At 43.6% G+C, this 24,227-nt stretch overlaps 1 protein-coding gene across 1 annotated transcript in view; it reads left to right on the forward strand.

Moving 5' to 3' along the window:
• The first annotated feature begins 20,099 nt into the window (after positions 1-20,099).
• The window catches only part of LOC124556058 (stress response protein NST1-like), a 630,068-nt gene continuing 625,940 nt past the window's right edge, over positions 20,100-24,227 (forward strand). Inside the window, exon 1 of the mRNA XM_047130088.1 lies at positions 20,100-20,119. Coding sequence (XP_046986044.1) covers positions 20,100-20,119 — 20 coding nt within the window. The remainder of the gene's footprint in view (positions 20,120-24,227) is intronic.

Genomic DNA, 24,227 nt, shown 5'->3' on the forward strand with positions numbered 1-24,227 from the left:
CTATGGGACTTAACATCTGAGGTCATCAGTCCCCCTACTTAAACCTAACTAACCTAAGGACATCACACACATTCATGTCCAAGGCAGGATTCGAACCTGCGACCGTAGCAGTCGCGCGGTTCCGGACTGAAGCGCCTAGAACCACTCGGCCACTGCGGCCGGCAGGTCTTCTTGTATTTCGCTACAATATTCTGGTGTTACGACTTCCCTGTATACAACAGCATCATTCGCCAGCAACCTAATGGTGCTTCCGACGTTATCTATTGGGTCATTTTACATACAAAGCTTTACAGAATGACGTTTAACAAATTTGGGACATTTTAGAGGATGAAATTAGGAACTATATACGTTAAGGAACATATTGCGGGAAATGTGAAATAAAGTTTCTTCTGCAGTAAGAGGTGTTTGATCTGCAATCACTTGGGTAACTGCCCTTCCATCCATTGACGCTATGTTATTGCTGCGAAAGGAGGGCCGTAAACAAACTACTACAGTAGTCTACCTGAGCTTGTGTGCAGGATGTTGGTTACTTAGTGCTTGCCATCCCTCACCCCTTTCATCCACTGGCGCTGCGCTGTAAACACACAGCTAGTCTACGTGAGTCAGTGTTCAGTTGTCTGCTTACCATGCTTTCCACACTGTAGGGAAGTTCTGCCTTATATAGGATACTTACACACTTGTAGAACTGACTGATACGCATTTCTGTTATGATGAAGCTCGAGGGAATGCGAATGCAGTTATACGGTTGTACCTAGGAAGGTACCCAGACGACTGCCTAGCGCCCTATTACATTGATGAAAAAAAATCACAACGCCAAGAAGGAGTTGTGCGACATAAACGGAAGTTAGTAGGCGTGCTTCTAAATCTCCAAGATGATGTCTATTGAAATTTTACGCCAGTCGCATGAGAGTGGCGCTAGTACCGCCACTACGAGGATGCAAATCAGATTTTCTATAAATACACGTTTTAACGTTTGACACCGGACGTGGTGAGTTGACGTTAGTCAAGAATGCCTTTATGTTGACAAAGACGCCATTATCAACACCTCAGTAAGTTTGAACGAGGTCATATAATAGGGCTACGAGAAGCTGGAATTTCCTTCTGCGATATTGCAGAAAGACTTGGCTGGAATGTAACCACTATACATGATTTCTGGCAGCGGTGGTCACGAGACTGTGCGGTTGTAAGAGGATCAGGCTCTGGCAACGTGGCACTACAGCCAAACGTCCTGTTGCTGGCATTCCACTGACCCAAAACAACCACCATTTGCGGCTTCAGTGAAGTCAAGCAAGAGCTCATTAGAGGGCAAGGTGGAGATCTGTTCCGTTTTCTCGTGCAAGCTGGCTCTGCCTCGATGCCAATAAAGGCCCTGTGTTGGTTAGAAGGAGGTCAGTTGAGGGACTTCAACCAACCTGTCTGCATGCTAGACACTCTGTACCTGCACCTGGAGTTATAGTCTGGGGTGCAATTTCGTATGACAGCAGGAGCACTCTCTTTAGTAATCCAACGCACCCTAACTGCAAATTTGGCAAATTTGTACGTCAGTCTGGTGATTCGACCTGTCGTACTGCCATTCATGAAAAGCGTTTCAGAGGGTGTTTTCCAACAGGATAATACTCGCCCAGATACCGGTGTTGTAACCCAACATGCTCTACTGTGTGTTGGCACGTTGCCTTGACCTGTTCGATCACCGATATCATCCGACGACAATTCCAGCGTCATCCACAAACGGCATTAACCGTCCCTGTATTAACCACCGACCAAGTGCAAGTCATAGAACTCCATCCCACAAACGGAAATCCTGCACCTGAGCAACACAATGCATGCACATTTGCATGCTTGCATTCAACATTCTGGCGGTTACGGTTATTAATGTATCAGAATTTCACATTTTCAATGGTTTATCTCACACTTACATTAACCTGTGATCTAGCACTGTTAATCACTTAAATATGTTACCTAGGCAAATGTATTACCGAGGTTTCATTTCTCTACATTAGTTACTTTTTGGTGTTGCGATTCTTTTTCCGTCAATGTTTTTACCAAAGTCGTTGGTCGACTGAGAGAGACAGGAACGTGTCAGTTGATGCATACAAGGAAGGTACAAGAAGAAGAATACGAACCCCAGGATTTTAAGAAGATGCTATGGAACATGTAGCTGCCTATCTATGAAGAAGTACATGTACAATTTCGCACGAAATGTATATACTAGTTCACGTGAATGTCTGGCAGCTTTTGCGTAGTGCTCGCCTGCATCCATTCCATGATCAACTAGGTCAAACTAGGGGAAAGCCTGATTCTGAAACATGGTAACGATTCTCACAATGGTTCCTGCGTCAACGTGTTGCTGTCCTCAATTTTCAAGACATCGTGCTATTTGATAATTAGTCAACTTTCATAAGGAAGAGTACTTTTTAACTCCCGCAATAGCCAGCTTTTTCTTAACTACATCTTTCATTGAATTAAAATAATAATTAAATGTTTCAACAAATCTTTATGCATATGCTTAACATACAATTTCCTCCTCTTACACTTACAAAAGCAGTAACAATATAATCTTTAAAAAAAGAAAAAGAACACAAAGCTACACCAAAGGAATATTTGTTTCTATTGCGTTCTCAATGTGGTCTCAAACAGTCTGCACTTACATTCTTTTCGTTTATAATCTTAAAATGATTTTCTCAAATGTCTTTATTTCTTCAGGTGAATATGTTACTCACTACTGCGTTCTCTTCATCGTAGTTTTCCTTTCGTAAACAGTCTCGAGAATGACAAGTACATAATTATACATTGACGGTTCATACCAGATTCCTAGATGAGATTTAAGGCTCCAGTGCTGGAATGAGCTATTGAAACTCCACACATTTCCCTTAGGAAAAGTTGACAGGTAAGATTCTCAGTACGCGTTTGGGCTGGAATTCTTGGAAATCGCGTTACTGGACCACCCATCCTACAAAACCTTTTGAACACTGCTTGGTATTGGAACTCCATGGAGCATGCCTCGCCTGAACGTCTCGAGAACATTCAATTGCAATTATGCTGTAGTTTGTGGTTTCAGCACGACGGTGTCTCAGGACACTTAAAGCGCTGGAAAACTTCAGGCCGAGACTAATTGGAAGGGGATTCCTAGCGCCTTGGTTGCGCGCTCCCCTGACTTCAAATGGTTCAAATGGCTCTGAGCACTATGGGACTTAACATCGGAGGTCACCAGTCCCCTAGAACTTAGAACTACTTAAACTTAACTAACATAAGGACATCACACACATCCATGCCCGAGGCAGGATTCGAACCTGCGACCGTACCAGTCGCGCGGTTCCGGACTGAAGCGCCTAGAACCGCTCGATCACCGCGACCGGCCCCCTGACTTCACCCCTCTTGACTTTTTCCTCTACTGTTATGTTAAGTCCCTTGTGCACTCAGTACGCATAGGAACACCACCTGAGCTTATTGAGGGCATATATACAGCGTTTGATACAATCAGAGGGGAGTGTAGAGTCTTACAGAGAACCAGGCAAAACGTGGTTCGACGCTGTACATTATGTAACAAAGTTGGTGGTCGTCTCAGTGAACATTTACTCTGAAGTATTTACAGTATTCGTTTGTAGTCTACTGTACTGCCAATAAAAGTTTTCTACACTACACTATTCTGGTGTTTCATTTAATCTACCAAATGCTTTGAAAGTGCATAGTGCTATAGAAATTTTATTTCATATTTCTGGCTATAATTTCCTTATTGCAGAAGTTCTAAACTGCATATTCTATCTCCTGAATTTTTGAAACGTCATTCTGTAACACCATCTTTGTTGTGAATAGTAATGGTCCTGTTACACTGGTGGAGCATGCCCAAATTTACTTTTTCGTTACGAATTAGATATTGGGGAGACTACGCAGATCCATTCAAACTGAACAGGCAGTCCTCAGGTGTCGTACTGCTGGGTGACGGCATGCTACTACATCACCTCTACATTCAAATGAGACGTTCTGCCTGTCTCCTTGCGGACTAGATTACTTGCGCGCCGAAAATAAAGAAGTTACTGGGAGGGCGCCGATTGACCTCAAATGAGAACCCACAGGGTCCCGTCACGACATAACTCCACAGACAGGCAGCAGAGTTTTGTGCAGTGGGTATACGAAGTCGTCATGATAAATGAGCCAATTATTTAAAACAACGTGTTTAGTATGGCTGGGCTTTGCTGGTTTAAAATGTCTATGTTTCTGTAACTTCCACTAACTACAGATGAGTCCTAGACGGTTTCGTAGTATCAATAAGAAATAATTTTTAAAAAAATTAGAGAACTAGCCGTCACGCACTACACAGCAACTCGCCTAGCACGGTGTTTCAAGATTCTTTGCAACAGATGTCTGAGAATAATAAGTTACGTAATGGGAAACGACTTTTTTTAGACGCTTCGCGGCAACAATAAACGTCCTTTTATTGAATTCACCGTATCTGGGAGGACTACGTTACACCGAACAAGCAGGGTTTCATAACCAGGTGGCTGCACCTGCGTGCTACCTAGCCCAGTGAATAGATAGTGATTTTCAACACGAAAACCTTAAGAATGATTGTGTGTAAGTGGAGAAAGATATTGTAGAAGCGAACGGGAACTTTAATTTTGATCTGTACGCCCTTTCACGCGGAGCAGCTGACTGGATTATAGGCAACACACATTGCTTATGCACGCCACAGACTGCCTACACCCTGCCACCCCTCAGGGGCTTAATCACAAGCAAAAGGCGCTCTAGCGCCAGCGTGAAGTCAGCAAACGTTTTCTTATATAAGGTAATACCATCTTTTGCGACCGTAATAAAAGTCGTGTTAAGACCAAACGTGTTACGCTTTATTAATAACCATCCTCAGTGGTCATTGTAACAATGCGGCTAGCTTCGCAATTTCTTTGCTAAGTTGATGTACAGTTTCTTATACGAATCTTCAAGTTCTTCTACGCGTATGTGGTACATTTTAGCACGCATCATTTTCACTAACACTATGTACTGACGGTTTTTGTGTTGTGAACATCCACTGCCATCTTGCCGTTTCGTATTCTTTGTTTTGACACTGCGGAATGCGTTCGTCTATTGTTTCATTTTGGTGGTATCCGGAGCATCTGCTATTGCTCTGCGTGTGTATATGTGTGTTTATATTTTTCGACAGGCGTGCTATCACTACCACCAAATCGAACCAAGAACTAAGATCGTAAATATGAGTGCTACGCATTTCACCCACAGAAATTTAAGTTGTCCTTCGAGTTCCTGCCAAACTTCACCCTCCGAAATTGTGCCGCAATCGGAGGAAAACAACTAAATATTTGTGAGAACCAAGATCATAAAGGTGGCTGTTACTCGTTTCCCTCGCAGCAATTTAAGCTGTGCTCTCAGGTTCCTGCACCCTCAGAAATCGCGACATATTCAGAATAAACAGCCTAGCTTACGCAGTTAGTAAGGCAACCACAGATAACATTTGATCACAGGCCGCTTCGTTAACTCATCACGTAACAAATGACGTCATGGCAAAAAGCCGAAAATTGGAATCGCACTGCAGAATCTTCATCACTAAATTATATACCAAAGGGCTTTTCTAGTTTAAAATGTCTATATTTCTGTAACTTCCTCTAACTACAGACGAGTCCTGCAGGGTATTGTAGGAATGTTACTACAGATATGTAGATTGCTGATCTTCAAGGTACCTCACGTGCTCTTCAATAATGTCAGGGACATACGACGCGAAGTAGCGTTGGTATTCGTGGTAACGACCCGTATGAGGAAACACTAGGACTAGTCATGGCAGATTCGTTTGTTTGTGAGTTGTGCAAAAAGTGTGAAGGTATCCTCTCATCCCTTGAATCATACAGGCACCATCTCTTTATATCAGTATGTTCCAGAACTTTATATTGCATATGAAAGTATCTGCTCTTATGTGTAATAACAGAGTGATTTAAAAGTTCAGGTTTACGTCTACATCTACATGGACACTCTGCAAATCACATTCGAGTGCCTGTCAGAGGGAACCACCTTCACAATACATACGGTATTACACTACTGGCCATTAAAATTGCTACACAAAGAAGAAATGCAGATGATAAACGGGTATTCATTGGACAAATATATTATACTAGAACTGACATGTGATTACATTTTCACGCAATTTGGCAGCATAGATTCTGAGAAATCAGTACCCAGAAAACCACCTCTGGCCGTAATAACGGCCTTGATACGCCTGGGCATTGAGTCAAACAGAGCTTGGATGGCGTGTACAGATACAGCCGCCCATGCAGCTTCAACACGATACCACTGTTCATCGAGGGTGGTGACTGGCGTATTGTGACGAGCCAGTTGCTCGGCCACCACTGACCAGACGTTTTCAATTGGTGAGAGATCTGGAGACTGTGCTGGCCAGGGCAGCAGTCGAACATTTCCTGTATCCAGAAAGGCCCGTACAGGACCTGCAACATGCGGTCGTGCATTATTCTGCTGAAATGTAGGGTTTCGCAGGGATCGAATGAAGGGTAGAGCCACGGGTCGTAAGAAACCTAAAATGTAACGTCCACTGTTCAAAGTGCCGTCAATTCGAACAAGAGGTGACCGAGACGTGTAACCAGTGGCACCCCATACCATCACGCCGGGTGATACGCCAGTATGGCGATGACGAATACCAACACCGACTCAAAGGAAGGCCTCGGCGCTTGTTCGTGACGTCACGTCAGCTAGGCACGTCCAACGCCAGGTCTGTTGCAGGCATACTCATAATGGTGGTGTCTCCCTCTCTGACACAGGAAAATGTGAAACTATTGGCGGTAGTTGACCAACACACATTGTTCTGAGAGATTTCTGCAATCAATGAATTGTGCAATTCATCACACTTCTTAACAAATAGTGTACTCCTGAACTTAAATTTCCACCTGTTTTAAGGAGTGACATACAAAAACAACTTCATGGTCCAGCACCAACAGAATTCGTGCTTCTTTACCTTATTTGTAAGTCTGAGGAAGTTACGTTTGTACTGGGTTGCTTTTACAATAAACTGTGAACATATTGGTACTCTTGCTTAGGTATCTTGTTTGACTATGGGGTGAGGAGCACTGAATGTTAATGAAATATCTTGCGATTGTACACGTTTGGAGATGGGGTGGGGGACAGAAGAAGAGGCAAAAGAGAGATACTTGTTTTATAAAATATTTTTTTTTATCTTATAAAGTTTCTCCTTTCAGTTACAAGAGGGTATCATTTATCTTTTCTAATGTGCATGTTTAAAAAAGTTTAAGCTCAGCAGTATTTTCGATGTATGAAGCTATTTTGTTTCCTGTTTAGAATTCCTTTCGTTGAAAAGGACTGTAATCTAGTGACTGGCAACAGTTGGACATTTACACATGTAAATTAGTTCACATTTCCAGTGACGATGTCAAATGAAAATAAATAAATAAATAAAACAAACGAGTTCATTGTAAGGGTGTTGGGGTAATTTTCGATAACAAAGTGGATCAAGTAAATATAGTTACTTGAATGTAAAATTTCCGAAGCTTGCAATGGGGCAAAGCATCTTCTCATATTGATCTACGTTTGTTTCGACAGGATTCAATAATACAGAATTATGATCTTCATTTGTAGCTTTACAATAGTAAGAAAATCTTTCTTCTAAGTAAAACTGCAGAATCCAAAACAATACAAAAGATTTTGTCCAAAAATAAGAGATTTATAGTGATAAGCACGCCCAGGCGTTTCTGCCTGCAACAGACCTGGCGTTGGCCGTGCCTAGCTGACGTGACGTCACCAGCAAGCGCCAAGGCCTTCCTTAGAGTCGGTGTTGCGAATGCATGCTTCCAATGTGCGTTCACCGCGATGTCGCCAAACACGGATGAGACCATCATGATGCTGTAAACAGAACCTGGATTCATCCGAAAAAATGACGTTTTGCCATTCGTGCAACCAAGTTCGTCATTGAGTACACCATCGCAGGCGCTCCTGTTAGTGATGCAGCGTCAAGGGTAACCGCAACCATGGTCTCCGAGCTGATAGTCCATGCTGCTGCAAACGTCGTCGAACTGTTCGTGCAGATGGTTGTTGTCTTGCAAACGTCTCCATCTGTTGACTCAGGGATCGAGACGTGGCTGCACGATCCGTTACAGCCATGCGGATAAGATGCCTGTCATCTCGGCTGCTAGGCCGTTGGGATTCAGCACGGCGTTCCGTATTACCCTCCTGAACCCACCGATTCCATATTCTGCTAACAGTCACTGGATCTCGACCAACACGAGCAGCAACGCCGCGATACGATAAACCGCAATCGCGACAGGCTACAAGCCGACCTTTATCAAAGTCGGAAACGTGATTGTACGCATTTCTCCTCTTTACACGTGGCATCACAACAACGTTTCACCAGGCAACGCCAGTCAACTGCTGTTTGTGTATGAGAAATCTGTTGGAAACTTTCCTCATGTCAGCACGTTGTAGGTGTCGCCACCGGCGCCAACCTTGTGTGAATGCTCTGAAAAGCTAATCATTTGCATATCACAGCATCTTCTTACTGTCGGTTAAATTTCGCGTCTTTAGCACGTCATCTTCGTGGTGTAGCAATTTTAATGGCCAGTAGTGTATGTTTTGTAAGTTACCCGAATTCTCAGAGCATTTTATCAGCCGATCAGCTGTGGAACGTAGCCAGTGGAACATTAACGGAGATCTAAAAGAAGAATAATAGAAGTAATGTCTATGAGAAATAGGAAATACTTATGAATAAACGCGGCAAATTAGACAAAGCATTGTAAATTGCAGCGGCTGGACGCCGTTTTCACAATGTTTTGCACGCTAATGAGACCAAGTGTATAATGGCTTAAACGAACGTAACATTGTTTTATGTTGCTGAACACAGCAGACGAGGCTAAATGGGGTACCATTACAGTATTTGCTCTGTGAGGTGCGGGACGTGCCCGGAAAATCATAGTGACCCCAGCCAGCAGGCAGATTAAAGCTCACGAGCACTCCAGGTCACGGGTTCGATCGGAGGTCAGGCTGCGCTTCCACATTCAGGGCCGTGACGTGTGTTAGCAACGCGTCCGGTGCGGCCCACGCAAAACGGGAGGCACTGTGCTCTGCCTCACTTCTCAATTGTACGGCAGATACACCATAAACTAGACACAGTAGCCTCGCATAAAACAGGCGATGGAAGTGGACGCAACACAGTGGACTATCTGCAAGCCGCGATGTAAATTACAGTACGGAGAAAGGAGTATGAATTAACACTATGCCGGGAGTTAATAGATTTTGAGAAAGGCTTTGACTTAATTGTAATAAACTCTTTTTCTAACAGCGCTTGAGAACAAGACATTCATTTAACCTGTATTAGTTAATTGATTGAAATATGCACGAATCCTTAGGTTCCAGAACACTTCGTGAAGATAGTGAGAAAGGGGAGTCAGGAAGTCTGAAGAGGTCCTGTAAATAAAAATGATAATACGAGGAAGATAAAAATAACGTACACCGATGAGTCAAAACAGTATGACCACCTGCTCAAAAGCGCGTTGGACCACTTTTGGACTGCAATACAGCAGCGATTCTGCGTGGCATCGTTTCGACAAGTCCTTAGTACATTTGTAGAGGCATATGACACCAGATATCTATGCACAGATCACGCAATTCCCGTAAATTACGGACCCGCGGTTTGTGCGCGCAAAGCTGGCGCCCTATAGCGTCACAAATGTGTACCATCGGGTTCAGTTCAGGCGAATTTGGTTGCCAAGGCATGCTCTCAGACCAATGTAGTACTATTCTGGCCTTGTGACACTGACAGTCATCCTGCTGGAAGATGCCAACGCCTTCGGGGAAGATATCAAGCGTGAACTGATGAAGACGATCCGCAACAATGTTTACCTAGTCCTCTGGTGAATATCCCCCACTGCATAATACTGTCTCCCCACCCCCACTAGCCTGTGTCCGTGGCGCGGTGTATGCTTCGAGTAGCCATTTGCTTAGATGATGGAGTTTAGGGATACAGCCATTGTTCTGGTGTAACAAGATTCTTTCGCCCGGGCAACACACCTCCATTAACCTGCTGACCAATCTCGATGATCCCGAGCCGACTGCAAACGTAACTGACGATGTCTTTGGGTCAGTGTGGGAACCCTTAAGTGTCATCTGCTGCAGAGGTCTATGGCCACAATGCGCGCTGAAAGGTGTGTTTTGGAACACCTGTACCACCATTGTCCTCTGTCGTGTGTCCAGCTTTATAGAACGGACCGCTACGGTCGCAGGTTCGAATCCTACCTCGGGCATGTATGTGTGTGATGTCCTTAGGTTAGTTAGGTTAAGTAGTTCTAAGTTCTAGGGGACTGGTGACCTCAGATGTTAAGTCCCATAGTGCTCAGAGCCATTTGAACCATTTTTATGTCAGTGCATTCCCCATTTGCGGCCCGTATTGTCGCCAGAATGATCCCCCATTCGTCTCTGATTAGCTTATACACTTTCGTTACCTCGTCACTTGTCTGCAAAGCCAGCAATTTCGCGTACGGCACTGGTCATAATTTTGTGGCTCATCTATGGAGAATCACCACGGTGATAAGAAAATAGTACAATTAACAGTAAAGTCTTAGAACCAGCTAATGAATTTTTTGTGTGATTATTATTTATAGTATGTGAATACTACTGGAAAGAAATAAACAGATAAGGACATTAACTGCCTTAGTGTGTGAAGTGTCAACCGAGCTATGAATGCGAGTTTTCCGCCTGCTATAAGGACTGCATCAGCTGGGATACTGAGAGGCCCATCGCTCTCCAATGAACTCAGATACTGATCTAAGAACTCTGCGCCACGGATTTAACAATATTGAAGGGGTGGCCGTAATAAATGAATCGTGGGTGCTGGGCTTAACAAACTCATTACCAGGATACTGCATGGAAAAGGGATTCATTAACTACAGAATTAAAATCTTTGCCCAAGTGACTCCACGTGTATTATAATAGTTCTTAAAACGCGGAAGTCGGATAATGGCATTAATGTGTATCTTAATTAAACGCACAACAAAACCAACATTAAACTAGAACAAATAATCAAATATGCCACGCGGGGAGCAGTGCGGTCTCAGGCGTCTTGTCACGGTTTGCGCGGCTCCTCATGTCGGAGGTTCGAATCCTCCCTCGGGCATTGGTGTGTGTGTTGTCCTTATCGTAACTTAGTTTAAGTTAGGTTAAGTAGTGTGTAAGCCTAGGGGCCGATGACCTCAGCAGTTTGGTCCTGTAGTCCTTACCACAAAATTTCCAAAAAAAAAAAGATCAGATACAAGTAACACTGCTTAACTTGGCATAGTTAACAAACCAATTACGTGAAACGTAGGCATGGGTGAATAAAAGTGATTTTAGGACCGTACCGATCGTAGAGGAGAAAATAACATGCAATTATCCTTGATCCCCTGGTAGTGAATGCATCCTAATTTAAATGTCGCAAAACGCCTAGCCTCGCTCCGACCCAACCAGCCGAACCCGACAGATAATATCGACATAATAGTTGTGAAGGAATGGAAACGACGTGAAGTGGAGGTGGCTACCACTGTTCCTCGTCGTGCAATCCGCCTCTCCAAACATAAGTTTCGCTCGTTGTTGAAGCTTCTTGTCTTGATCCTGAACGTGTGTACTGCCTCTTGTCTCCTCACAGAGTGTCTTTCCTTTCCGAATCCAGTCGCTGCTCTAGACAGAGTTCATGCCAAAAACATACTCTTTCAATAAAAAGATGCCTCAGATTCTGGGCAATGAAGAAATCGTTATGCCACTGTCCGTTCTCCCACCGAATAATCGGTGCTAAAAGTTCAGCCGGCTTCCCGCCGAGGCCTTTTCTAGAACATTATATGAGACTTCCCTATCTCATCGATATCTGTTTTAGTCCGTCACCAGTGGTTTTTTCGTTCGTATAAAGTTTTCAGAACGTCAGCTCCCAGCTTCTCACTTTCTAAAATTTCTTAAGAACCCCCAATGAAAACATCTCCCGCCTTCTGATGGAAGAATTCCTCATTGCACCAAGGCTGCCATCAGGTTGACGTAACTCATTTTCATCGACAGACACAAAACTCAGTACATAAAGCTGTAAGTGCCGCTTCCTTTGGAAGGACAGGACGTGGGGATGTGTTCAAACTGTTTCCGACTCCACCGGCTTTCCGAGAATACACTGGGTTGAGTACAATGCCCTCTGCAATGCGTGCTTTGACCGACCTGGGCGTGGTTGGACGATGGCCGTCTGTTTCTGGCATGACTCATTATTTTTAGCATTTTAGCTGGATCCGTGTTGCGTGAACTGGCAACGTATGGCCCACGGAAAAAATTTGCTGTGCCACCAGAATGGCACCCATCAGAACAATGTTGGTCGGGAGAGTACTTGCGCCTCAGCTGACCAGGGGCGCCACCCCTCATTCTGTTGGCATAGTCTACAAAAGTCAGCCCCTGTCGTTTAGAAAGTATCTCTGCAGGGATCTAAGTCCATAGCACCTGCTGTACCATCCGCTGGCTCCCAAGACCAAGGCTAATAAGCGAAATTACCTGTCCCACATGCATAAATTTCCAGTCAGAATAGAGATTAATAGAAAGGATAAAAGAACTTGGCAGTATGTGTCCAGTTATCTGTAAGACGTTGCACCACGTCTCGCCTGGGTGCATGCAGTGACTTTTTTTAGTAAGGGTGTTATAAGGCTTTTGCATCTCATCCTGAAGTAGGATGGCCCACATGTGTAGTAACTGGTCCTTGATATCCTGATCACTTTCATTAGTATAGACTCGATGTCCAAGTTGATTCCATAAAAGTTCTATCTGGCCATGGTAATACCTTTGAATAAATTAGATAGCGCATAGAGACACGTTCCATTTGTGGACGAGTATTGTCCTGTCGAAAAATGGCACCGTTATACTATCGCATGAAACCTAACACATAAGGACGCAGGATATCCATGTCATATCGTTGCGCCTTCGGAGTTTCCTCAGTCAATACCAGCCATGATCTGAAGTCATACCCAATGGCTCCCCACATCATGAAGCTATGAGCAACGCCGCTGTGCGTCTCAATAACAATGGAAAAACTGGGCCTCTCCCCAGGTCGCCACCATACTCGCCGACAATGGTCATCCGACTTAGTGCGTGCGAAAACGTGATTCATAGCTGGACGCAGTGCGATACCACTGGCCAGCAGTCCATGCTTACTGGCCACGACACCACTCCAAACACAGCTGTTAGTGTTGTAGTGTTGACGGCAGCCTAAGCATGGGACAGTCCAGCTGCTGGTAGTCTCCGACCAGTGGTGTGGCAAGGAGTCCATCGTTTGCTCTCGGATGGCAGGCGCTAACGTGTAAGGGTTACGCTGTGCTTGGTGCACACTACGGCGACACTTCCTTGTGGTGGTCAGATGTCGTCGACCGGAACTCTGACGACGAGAATTCCTGCTGTCACATTTCAATGCAGCCCACACTCGACCACTATCACGTCCGAACGCCCACAAATCTGGATAACGCACGATTCGAGCAGCTGGCCAAATGGAGACCACTGTCTCACACGAATACGTAACATCTCTGTGTTCTTTAGAGTGATCTCTCGACATCTGACACAGTTCAAGCTCCTTATATACCTTGCTATGCCTGGTAACAACACTACACAGGAACAACAGTACAGTAGAGTCCCGTTAATCGAAACTAATTGGGACCGGACCTTGTCCGGATTATCGGTTTGTTCGGATTAGGCGGAATTACAGTGACGAGTTTCTAGAATGAAGTATACCAAGCAGATAAGTAGGTACACCATGGAAACAAATGAAAACAAGTGTGTGAACAATGGCTCACTCTCACTCCCTGCCCTTGTTGTTGTGCATTGTTGAGACCTTTGTAGTGTCTGCGATCAGTGCACTGCCAGTTGGCTCGCAAAGCGCTTGGTTATGTTAGTTATCGATCGCTAGCATGCGTAACAGTTGTATTGTATTCGTTCAGGTGTAGTGGTGTACGTATTTTCGTCATGAGTAAACGGAAACATACAACGTTAACTCTCAAAGAAAAACTGAATGCTTTGAAGCGGATAGACAATGGTGAGAATGTATCTAAACTGGCAACGGAACTGGGTGTTGGTAAAGCAACCATTTGTGATTGGAAGAAGAACCGAGCGAAGCTTGAACAGTCCTGTAAAACGTGTTCTGGAAAAACACTTGAAATTCGGCAGACTTTGAAACAGTCCCAGTACGATAAAGTTGATGAATCTCTTTTCCTTTGTTTTACGCAGGGAAGAGAAAGGGGAACTCCTTTGAGTGGAGCACTGGTTCAGGAGAAGGCTGTTCACCTGAACAAGTTAATGAATGGTGATGAGTCTTTTAGTGCGAGTACGGGTTGGTTGGACAGATTAAAAAAACATCATGGAATCCGTCAGCTAACAATTACTGGAGAGAAGCTTTCTTCTGACCGTGATGCGGCAAAGGAATACTTGGGCACGTTTGAAAAAATGATAATAGAGGGAAGGTATTCTCCCCAACAAATTTATAACGCTGACGAGGCTGGCTTTAATTTTGAGGCATTGCCAACAGAAAGCTTGGCATCAAAAGCAGAAGACCATGCTCCTGGTTTTAAAATGTGCAAAGATCGTGTGACTTTATTAGCGTGCAGCAACGCTGCTGTTAATCACAAGCCGCCTACAATGCTGATCGGCAAATCTGCTAGGCCCAGAGCTTTCAAAAACTGCAACATGAAGTCCCTGCCCGTATATTATCGCAACCAGAAAAAAGCATGGATGGATCGTAAGCTATTCAAAGAACGGTTTCACGGCCTGTTTGTTTCCTCTATTTGACAGTTTTCTAAGGAAAATCATTTGTCTCCACATGCATTCCTTTTGATTGATAACGCCCCATCGCACCCCAGCACTGAGCAATTATGTGATGGTGAAATTGTGGCGAAGTTTTTGCCGCCGAATATTACACCACTTCTACAGCCGATGGACAAGGCCGTACTGCAAACATTAAAACTGGTTTACAGAAAACAATTTTTAAGAATGCTGATCCAAGATGATAGCATTCCTTTAGTGGACGAAATAAAAAAAAAAGTGAAGAATGTTGTTTATTGGGCCGCTGAGGCATGGCAGAATATTTCAGAAAATACTCCGAGAAAATTGTGGAGAAAACTGTGGACATCTCTTGAATTTCAGAACAACCAAATTGAAAATGAAGAGGAAAATCTACTACAAATGATACAGACAATCCCTGGATGTGAAGAAGCTAGTGAAGGAGACATAGATGAATGGATCGCAGCGGATGGGGCATGTGTGGAGAAACTTACTGACGCTGATTTAGTTGCTGCTGTGACTCGAGACCAGGAAGAAGTGGACTGCTGTGACAGAAGTGACAATGAGCCTGAAAGCGACAAAGGAGAGCTGGTGCCACACAGTGACGCAGCAGAAGCCCTTGACCTCGCGCTACGTTATTTGGAGCAACAACCCACTGCTACACATGCTGATTTTATGTGTATGAGACGATGGCGCAACTATGCGTCATACAACAGACTGTCTTCATTACGCCAATAAAACAATGAGTTTTTGTCATCTAAAAAGAAGGGATAAAATGTCCGCTATATTTTAGTAAGTTCGACAGCTTTTCTTTCATTGTTATGCCTAACATTTTTCATGTTCGGATAACCGAACATTCGGATTACCGGGATTCGGATTAGCGGGACTCTGCTGTAATACATGCTGGTGGCCGTCCTACCTGTCACAGAGAATTGCAGCTGTAGCTGTTTACGCATCCATTGATGGTGTGGAGGTGTACGAAGTTACATTGACATCTGACCATGTCTTCTGTCTTGGCCTCTCAGTTTAAAAACGTTTACTAACGGTCGCTCAGAGAGGAATGGAGAAATGGATGTCTACATCTACATCTACATCTACATTGATACTCCGCAAGCCACCCAACGGTGTGTGGCGGAGGGCACTTTACGTGCCACTGTCATTACCTCCCTTTCCTGTTCCAGTCGCGTATGGTTCGCGGGAAGAACGACTGTCTGAAAGCCTCCGTGCGCGCTCTAATCTCTCTAATTTTACATTCGTGATCTCCTCGGGAGGTATAAGTAGGGGGAAGCAATATATTCGATACCTCATCCAGAAACGCACCCTCTCGAAACCTGGACAGCAAGCTACACCGCGATGCAGAGCGCCTCTCTTGCAGAGTCTGCCACTTGAGTTTATTAAACATCTCCGTAACGCTATCACGGTTACCAAATAACCCGGTGACGAAACGCGCCGCTCTTCTTTGGATCTTTTCTATCTCCTCCGTCAACCCGACCTGGTACGGATCCCACACTGATGAGCAATACTCAAGTATAGGTCGAACGAGTGTTTTGTAAGCCACCTCCTTTGTTGATGGACTACATTTTCTAAGCACTCTCCCAATGAATCTCAACCTGGTACCCGCCTTACCAACAATTAATTTTATATGATCATTCCACTTCAAATCGTTCCGTACGCATACTCCCAGATATTTTACAGAAGTAAAAGTAGGAGAGATGGAAAATAAACATATCTATCAGGGATAAGAATGGACTGGAAAGCGCAGTTACAACGGTGAGTAAAATCATATGGTTGTGCGTCGGAGGTAGAGTCATGCAAATAGATGGTAGGTAGTTCTAGATCCATAAGATAAGAATAGAAAAAGATGAAGACCTAATGGAAGAAGTATCTGTGACTTCAGAAAACAAGTTGGAGCAACATAGATACGAATAGATGGAAGAGTTGTGGAGGAGCTCTTTATTCAGCAGTGGAAGTCATGCAGTAACCACTGTTAGTACTTTTAAAAAACGTTCATTATTTTTCGTTAGTTTACAGATATACTATTTTTCACATTATAAATAATTTGTAATACTTATAACAATTTTAAAACCTAAGCGTTGACAGTAAGGAAGTGGTCTTAATTTCATATAAGACTTATTTAATTAGATGTAAGTGTTTTTTAATTCTCACTGAAAGTGAGATGAGAGATGAAAGCTTTCAAATATAGGTAACCGTTAACGATATGGTTCAGCGGGAATTTTAAGTACAAAGTAACATGTCATCACATTTTGTAATATATACACACCATCAGACAAAAAACAGCGAAACACTCAGAAGATATGGTCGGATGTCAATGTAAGTTCGCACACATACACTCCGGTATGTAAATAATTAGAGTTGTAGTTCTGTGACAGGCTGAGCAGGAGCCAGAGTGCATTAGTCTTGTTTGCATTTAGTGTTGTTGCCAGGCTTGGTACGGCACGTAAGGGGCGTGAATAGCGCCAGATAGTGCGTGATCACTGTGAGGGATATGGAGATGCCGCATACTCATGTGAGACAGCATTAGAGCACTTGGCAGAGTTAGAAATGGGCTTTATTGTGGGTCTCCATTTCGCCAGTTAGTCAAATCGTGCAATATCTTGATCTGTAGGGTATTCGACTGTGACAGTGGCACGATGTTGGACTGCATGGGGACGTGAGTGCAGATATACTCATTGTCCGGACTCAGGTCGACCACATCTAAGACAGACGCCGTATTGTGCGCCAAGCCCGTCACACCAGCACGTGCCATCTAAGAACAAGTAATGGACTTCATACAATATTCTGTTTCATTCCACACCATTGATCGGCGACTAGCTGCAGCTACTCTGGGGAATTACCGGCCCTTGCGGAGGCTCCCTTTAACACCACAGTACAGACGGCTGTATTTGGAGTACTGCCGTGACCGGGAATCATGGACTATTGGTCAATGGCGTCACACTGCGTGCAAGTATGGCGGTAATCAGGAAGAAAGTCCCATTCTTTCATTGTTTTTAAGAGCCACAGCGGTGTTAGCCCTAGCGTCATGGTGTGGGGGTCATAGGTTATGACTTCGTGTCATGGCTGGTAGTGATTGAGGGAACTCTGGCGGCACAACGCTATGTTACGGACAGCTTGGGTCCTCAGTTGTCGCTTATGACACGACTGCGTCTTTGTGCCATTTGTCGACAGGACAGTGCTCGTCTCCACATAAGGCACGTGCCTCTATGAACTGTCTGCGTTGTGTTGAGGCACTCTCATATACCAGATACCCAGATCATGTGTGAGACCATATCGGACGTCTACTCCTTCCTAGAGCCAGTACACAGGATATCAAGGACCAGCCAACAGTTGTTGGCCAACTTACCTCATGAGAGGGTACAACGGCTTCATAGCACCCTTCCCAACTGAATCAAAACATGCATCCACAACAGATCGGTCCTAGCGTCATACTGCTAAGGGGGCTCACATTGGCAAGTTCTTTGTAAATGTGACTCGATTTTAAAATAACGTCACATACCTTATTTCTTTTTCTCACCCCCATCTGTGTACTCTCCATTTTTTGTCAGGCAGTGTATCTGCCATCATGGACCAAAGTGGTATACCGACAGATAATAGAATAGAAGTATTTTAGGATGTATCGTGATATAAACTTAAGCTTAATAAAAACAGAGTACATTTATTCTACGGCGATTAAGTTCAGTTAGTGTTAACATAATTATACGTTCCTTCACAGATGACAGAAAATATATTTCACGTTTCCTTTTATTGATGAGCCATGGAATAATATCTTGGGTTGCTCTTCACGTAGGGAAAAATATTCTCTTTGGAAGCTACAATTATTTACGAAATTTTAAACTTTATGGCTTGCAGGTATAAATTTCAGCAGTTTTCATGTGAAAAAGTCCTCAAAAAACGAACTTTTTCTACTGTGAAATTGAACGAAGGCAAAAAAAGTGCAGCACCATCAAGGAGTGCTAAAGAAAGAATAAAATCTAAAAAATACATTACACGAATAATATGGAGGCAGCATACACCCTGACATACACCAATGATCAAAGTTAAAATTTGTTATTGCTACGTCCAGAAGTATTCTCCTAAATAAGGCAGTCATTAATTACGTACGTGGCCATTATCGTGGCAAAAAATATGCGAGGCTTCTTCAACAACTTTTTCGCATGCATCCGTTGCATCCTGAAGCGACTTGAACCCAGTATAATATTTCAGTATGATTTCAGACCTCTGCGCCGTAAACGCGGTAATTAGGTCTTCCAACACAGATGTCTCGAAAGTAATATTTAAAGCAAATGGAAAACAAAGAGTTACAGAAGAAAAAATGAACGTTTGACAAAATATAAAAATGCACAGAATGATCAGTGGGGTGTTCTCTGCGTATAATTATTATCATCGATATCTAGACATTCGGGATTCCGCTGAAAAGCGCAGTCTCATAATGAAGCGAATTTATCTGTAGTGTAAAATCGAAGTAATTTTATTGATTTGCTTTCAAAAAATGTAACTTCAGTATAAAAACTATAAAGTAACATCTCTTACAAATTCACTACACTATTAGTTTAACGTAAATGTCAGACGGACCATCACGTTCAGGCTATAGGCTTCGCAAATTAAAATAAGTCGTCTTCAATTAGCTTTACATATCTCTTCTTTCCAAGACCCATTCCACTTAGCGCGGGAGCTACGGATACATTACTGCAGCAGCATTTTCTTCCAGGTAGTAAGTCTTGTCTGTACCAATAGCTCCAGGAGCTACAGAGTACCTACCCCATAGTGGTGTCTTACCACTGTATTATTTATTTTCCAGATCGTAAATCGTCTCGTTTTGTGGATCGTATCTCAGCATAAGGTGTTAGGGAAGAAAAAGTGTCAAAATGGTTCAAATGGCTCTGAGCACTATGGGACTTAACATCTGAGGTCATCAGTCCCCTAGAACTTAGAACTACTTAAACCTAACTAACCTAAGGACATCACACACATCCATGCCCGAGGCAGGATTCGAACCTGCGACCGTAGCAGTCGCGCGGTTCCGGACTACAGCGCCTAGAACCGCATGGCCAACGCGGCCGGCAGAAAAAGTGTCACAGCGTACACTGCTCATAAACTAATGGACAACAGACACTAATAGATTTTTGTGGTGATAATAACAGTTCTCAAAATAAAGGGGAGCCTGCAGGAAGTGGCTGGTGATACTAGCGGATGAATTTCTGAATGCACGAAAATGGAAAATTGTCAGACCATATTGTACAGCTATAACTGAAACCAGCGGTGTAAAACGCAACCACATCGTCAGCTGTTTACAATGTCTGGGCATGGCATTAGAATTAGACAGGTTAGTGAGTGCTACGTTTTAGGAGGTATAATAATGGGAGTGTAGCTATATTGCAGACAAAGATATGGAATAGATGAAGGTTTTCGTCATCAAAGATTTGAGATAGGGGGCACGATACAAGCATGATAATTATTTAAGAAGCATTTTTCATAGAACATGATCGTCAGTAGTCATTTGACGTAATCGGTAGTGGTAATAAATCTATGAGCAACTGAAACTACCGTTTAATTACTGTTTTACAAGAGACAACGAAATAACAACGTGCTGGAATATAGACGTAAAATGTAGCCCTATACGTATATTTTCCTTTACCGGTGACGTAAAACTGTCTTCTAAGTATAGTGTATCGTGTGGGCGCTAGCGTCAGAAACGGGGACATCCGGGAGATGTGCGCGTCTACTCTCTGCCACACAGAGTTTTATGTAAGTTGTCCCAGATCCTTAGGATCTTACTTAGATTTTTTACTGGCTTCAGTTCACATCAGCTACTCAAAGTGAATACCACCAGTCACCATACTATCTTTACAATGACGCTTGAAATTGGGCTGCACTCTATAAAACATTCATGTTATCTGAAAAGCATCTGGGATCCTCGTCAGTTCCTACTGGTGTTTCAATCACTAACAATTTCATGTAACACGACAGGAATTAATCCATATGTATGAGATCTGGCGGTGTTGCTGACAACGGGACAATACCTTACCTTCTAGTCCAACAATGAGAGAATCAGCTGTTCTGGTGCTTATGGATTTAACATCTACATCTACATCCATACTCCGCAAGCCACCTGACGGTGTGTGGCGGAGGGTACCTTGAGTACCTCTATCGGTTCTCCCTTCTATTCCAGTCTCGTATTGTTCGTGGAAAGAAGGGTTGTCGGTATGCTTCTGTGTGGTCTCTAATCTCTCTGATTTTATCCTCATGGTCTCTTCGCGAGATATACGTAGGAGGGAGCAATATACTGCTTGTCTCTTCGGTGAAGGTATGTTCTCGAAACTTTAACAAAAGCCCGTACCGAGCTACTGAGCGTCTCTCCTGCAGAGTCTTCCACTGGAGTTTATCTATCATCTCCGTAATGAAGCGCGCTGCTCTCCGTTGGATCTATCTCTTCTATCAACCCTATCTGGTGCGGATTCCACACTGCTGAGCAGTATTCAAGAAGTGGGCGAACAAGCGTACTGCAACCTACTTCCTTTGTTTTCGGATTGCATTTCCTTAGGATTCTTCCAATGAATCTCAGTCTGGCATCTGCTTTACCAACGATCAACTTTATATGATCATTCCATTTTAAATCACTCCTAATGCGTACTCCCAGATAATTTGTGGAATTAACTCCTTCCAGTTGCTGACCTGCTATTTTGTAGCTAAATGATAAGGCATCTATCTTTCTATGTATTCGCAGCACATTACACTTGTCTACATTGAGATTCAATTGCCATTCCCTGCACCATGCGTCAATTCGCTGCAGATCCTCCTGCATTTCAGTACAATTTTCCATTGTTACAACCTCTCGATACACCACAGCATCATCTGCAAAAAGCCTCAGTGAACTTCCGATGTCATCCACAAGGTCATTTATGTATATTGTGAATAGCAACGGGCCTATGACATTCCCCTGCGGCACACCTGAAATCACTCTTACTTCGGAAGACTTCTCTCCATTGAGAATGACATGCTGCGTTCTGTTATCTAGGAACTCTTCAATCCAATCACACAATTGGTCTGATAGTCTATATGCTCTTACTTTGTTAATTAAACGACTGTAGGGAACTGTATCGAACGCCTTGCGGAAGTCAAGAAACACGGCATCTACCTGTGAACCCGTGTCTATGGCCCTCTGAGTCTCGTGGACGAATAGCGCGAGCTGGGTTTCACACGACCGTCTTTTTCGAAACCCATGCTGATTCCTACATAGTAGATTTCTAGTATCCAGAAAAGTCATTATACTCGAACATAATAAGTGTTCCAAAATTCTACAACTGATGGACGTTAGAGATACAGGTCTATAGTTCTGCACATCTGTTCGACGTCCCTTCTTGAAAACTGGGATGACCTGTGCGCTTTTCCACTCCTTTGGAACGCTACGCTCTTCTAGAGACCTACGGTACACCGCTGCAAGAAGGGGGGCAAGTTCCTTCGCGTACTCTGTGTAAAATCGAACTGGTATCCCATCAGGTCCAGCGGCCTTTCCTCTTTTAAGCGATTTTAATTGTTTCTCTATCCCTCTGTCGTCTATTTCGGATCTACCATTTTGTAATCATTGTGAGATGGTGCACCGTTTCATTGGAAGTACTTCCTCCCCGTCTCGCGTAAGTGACGTACAACAACTGCGACAGCACCTCTCAAATTACCACCAGGTAGCGTTCGCCATTCAAACTGGTGGCAGCACATAAGTGTCTATTACTTAATCTTGTACAGTTCCAATCCACGTTTTGGTGAAAGTAATCTGAACCAAGCGTGACGAAAGCATTTTCATCCATTCAGGCGTGGCCAGTGTGTCAGTTCATATCACCATCATGAATGAAACAAGCCTAACCAGTGAACAGTACAGCCTTGTACTCAAAATCATTTGATTACATTGATTGCATACGTTGTTTGTGACACGTATGTAATTGTTACTGCATCGGTACTCTCCATACACTATTGTTCGACGTGTACATTTCATGGCCAGGTCGACTGTTGATTATAGATGGATCTTACCACACACAATCGAACATCATCTAACACCAGATTTTAGTATGTGAACAACCTTAGCCAGCTCTCCTTGGCATGAAAGGTCCTATTTCTCGTAAATTTCTGTCCACATCGATAGTTTTTTCGAGCGGCGAGGAAGCCTTATGCGAAATTTTTCTTTCTGCCTATTTCTCCAGGTATTACCTTCCGCTACACGTTAAATGGACGTCTGCATGTTGCTCTAACGGGTAATGGTAATCCACTATCAACACAATCATCACATACGATTGTGTAATGGATGTGGCAGGCACTTAATTATGAAACATAAGAAACTTACCAACATGTGCCTCACACACTTTCCGTTCGAACCTGAAATATGCACTTCCGAGCGTCCATTAGTCATCTCACAATATTCACTGTACGGTTTTCTCTGATCTCCACCGCAATCCTAAAGTTTTCCTAGACCCTGTACCGCAGTGGTTTCCCGCACTTGTTTGAGTGGATGTAAGATTGGTTACCCGCCTACATGTCAATGAAGGAATAGAAAAACAGGAAAGCAGAACACATTTAACGCGATTCACAGACAGATAGCATGAAGGGCACACTTAAAAGTAGACAGCAGGGGCGTTTCATGGTAAGGAAGAAAGGTGGGCGAGGGCGGACAAAAAAAAGGGGGGGGGGACAGTCCAGCAAAATACTTCATGCATCTTAAGATAGGCAGCCCAGTTTTCATAACCCGAATCTGGGGCAGACGATGTATGTTGGGTTGCCTATCTTAATGTGTCTGAAATACATTGAAGGAAAAAATCGCAACACCAAAAAGCAATTAATGTAGAGTAATGTATATTTCAGCAATACATTTTTCCAGATAACATATATAACTGATTAACATTGCAAGATCACAGGTTAATGTAAACGCGAAATAAGTCATTGCAAATGTGAAATGCTGGTAAATTAATAATCGGTATGACCCACAGAATGTTGAATGCAAACATGCAAACGTACATGCATTGTGTTGTACAGGTGTCGGTTGTCAGTTTGTGGGATGTAGTTCCATGGCTGTCGCACTTGGTCGATTAATACAGGGACGGTTAATGCTGGTTGTGGATGACGCTGGAATTTTCGTCCGATGATGTACCATATGTGTTCGATCAGAGACAGATCTGTAGAGCATGTTGGGTTACAACAGCGCTATGTGAGCGAGCGTTATCTTGTTGGAAAACACCTCGTGGAATGCTGTTCATGAATGGGTTCTAGGCGCTCAGTCCGGAACCGCGCGACTGCTACGGTCGCAGGTTCGAATCCTGCCTCGGTCATGGATGTTTGTGATGTCCTTAGGTTAGTTAGGTTTAAGTAGTTCTAAGTTCTAGGGGACTGATAACCACAGATGTTAAGTCCCATAGTGCTCAGAACCATTTGAACCATTTTTTGTTCAT

This window comes from Schistocerca americana, chromosome X (assembly GCF_021461395.2).
Source record: "Schistocerca americana isolate TAMUIC-IGC-003095 chromosome X, iqSchAmer2.1, whole genome shotgun sequence".
Lineage (NCBI taxonomy): Eukaryota > Metazoa > Arthropoda > Insecta > Orthoptera > Acrididae > Schistocerca > Schistocerca americana.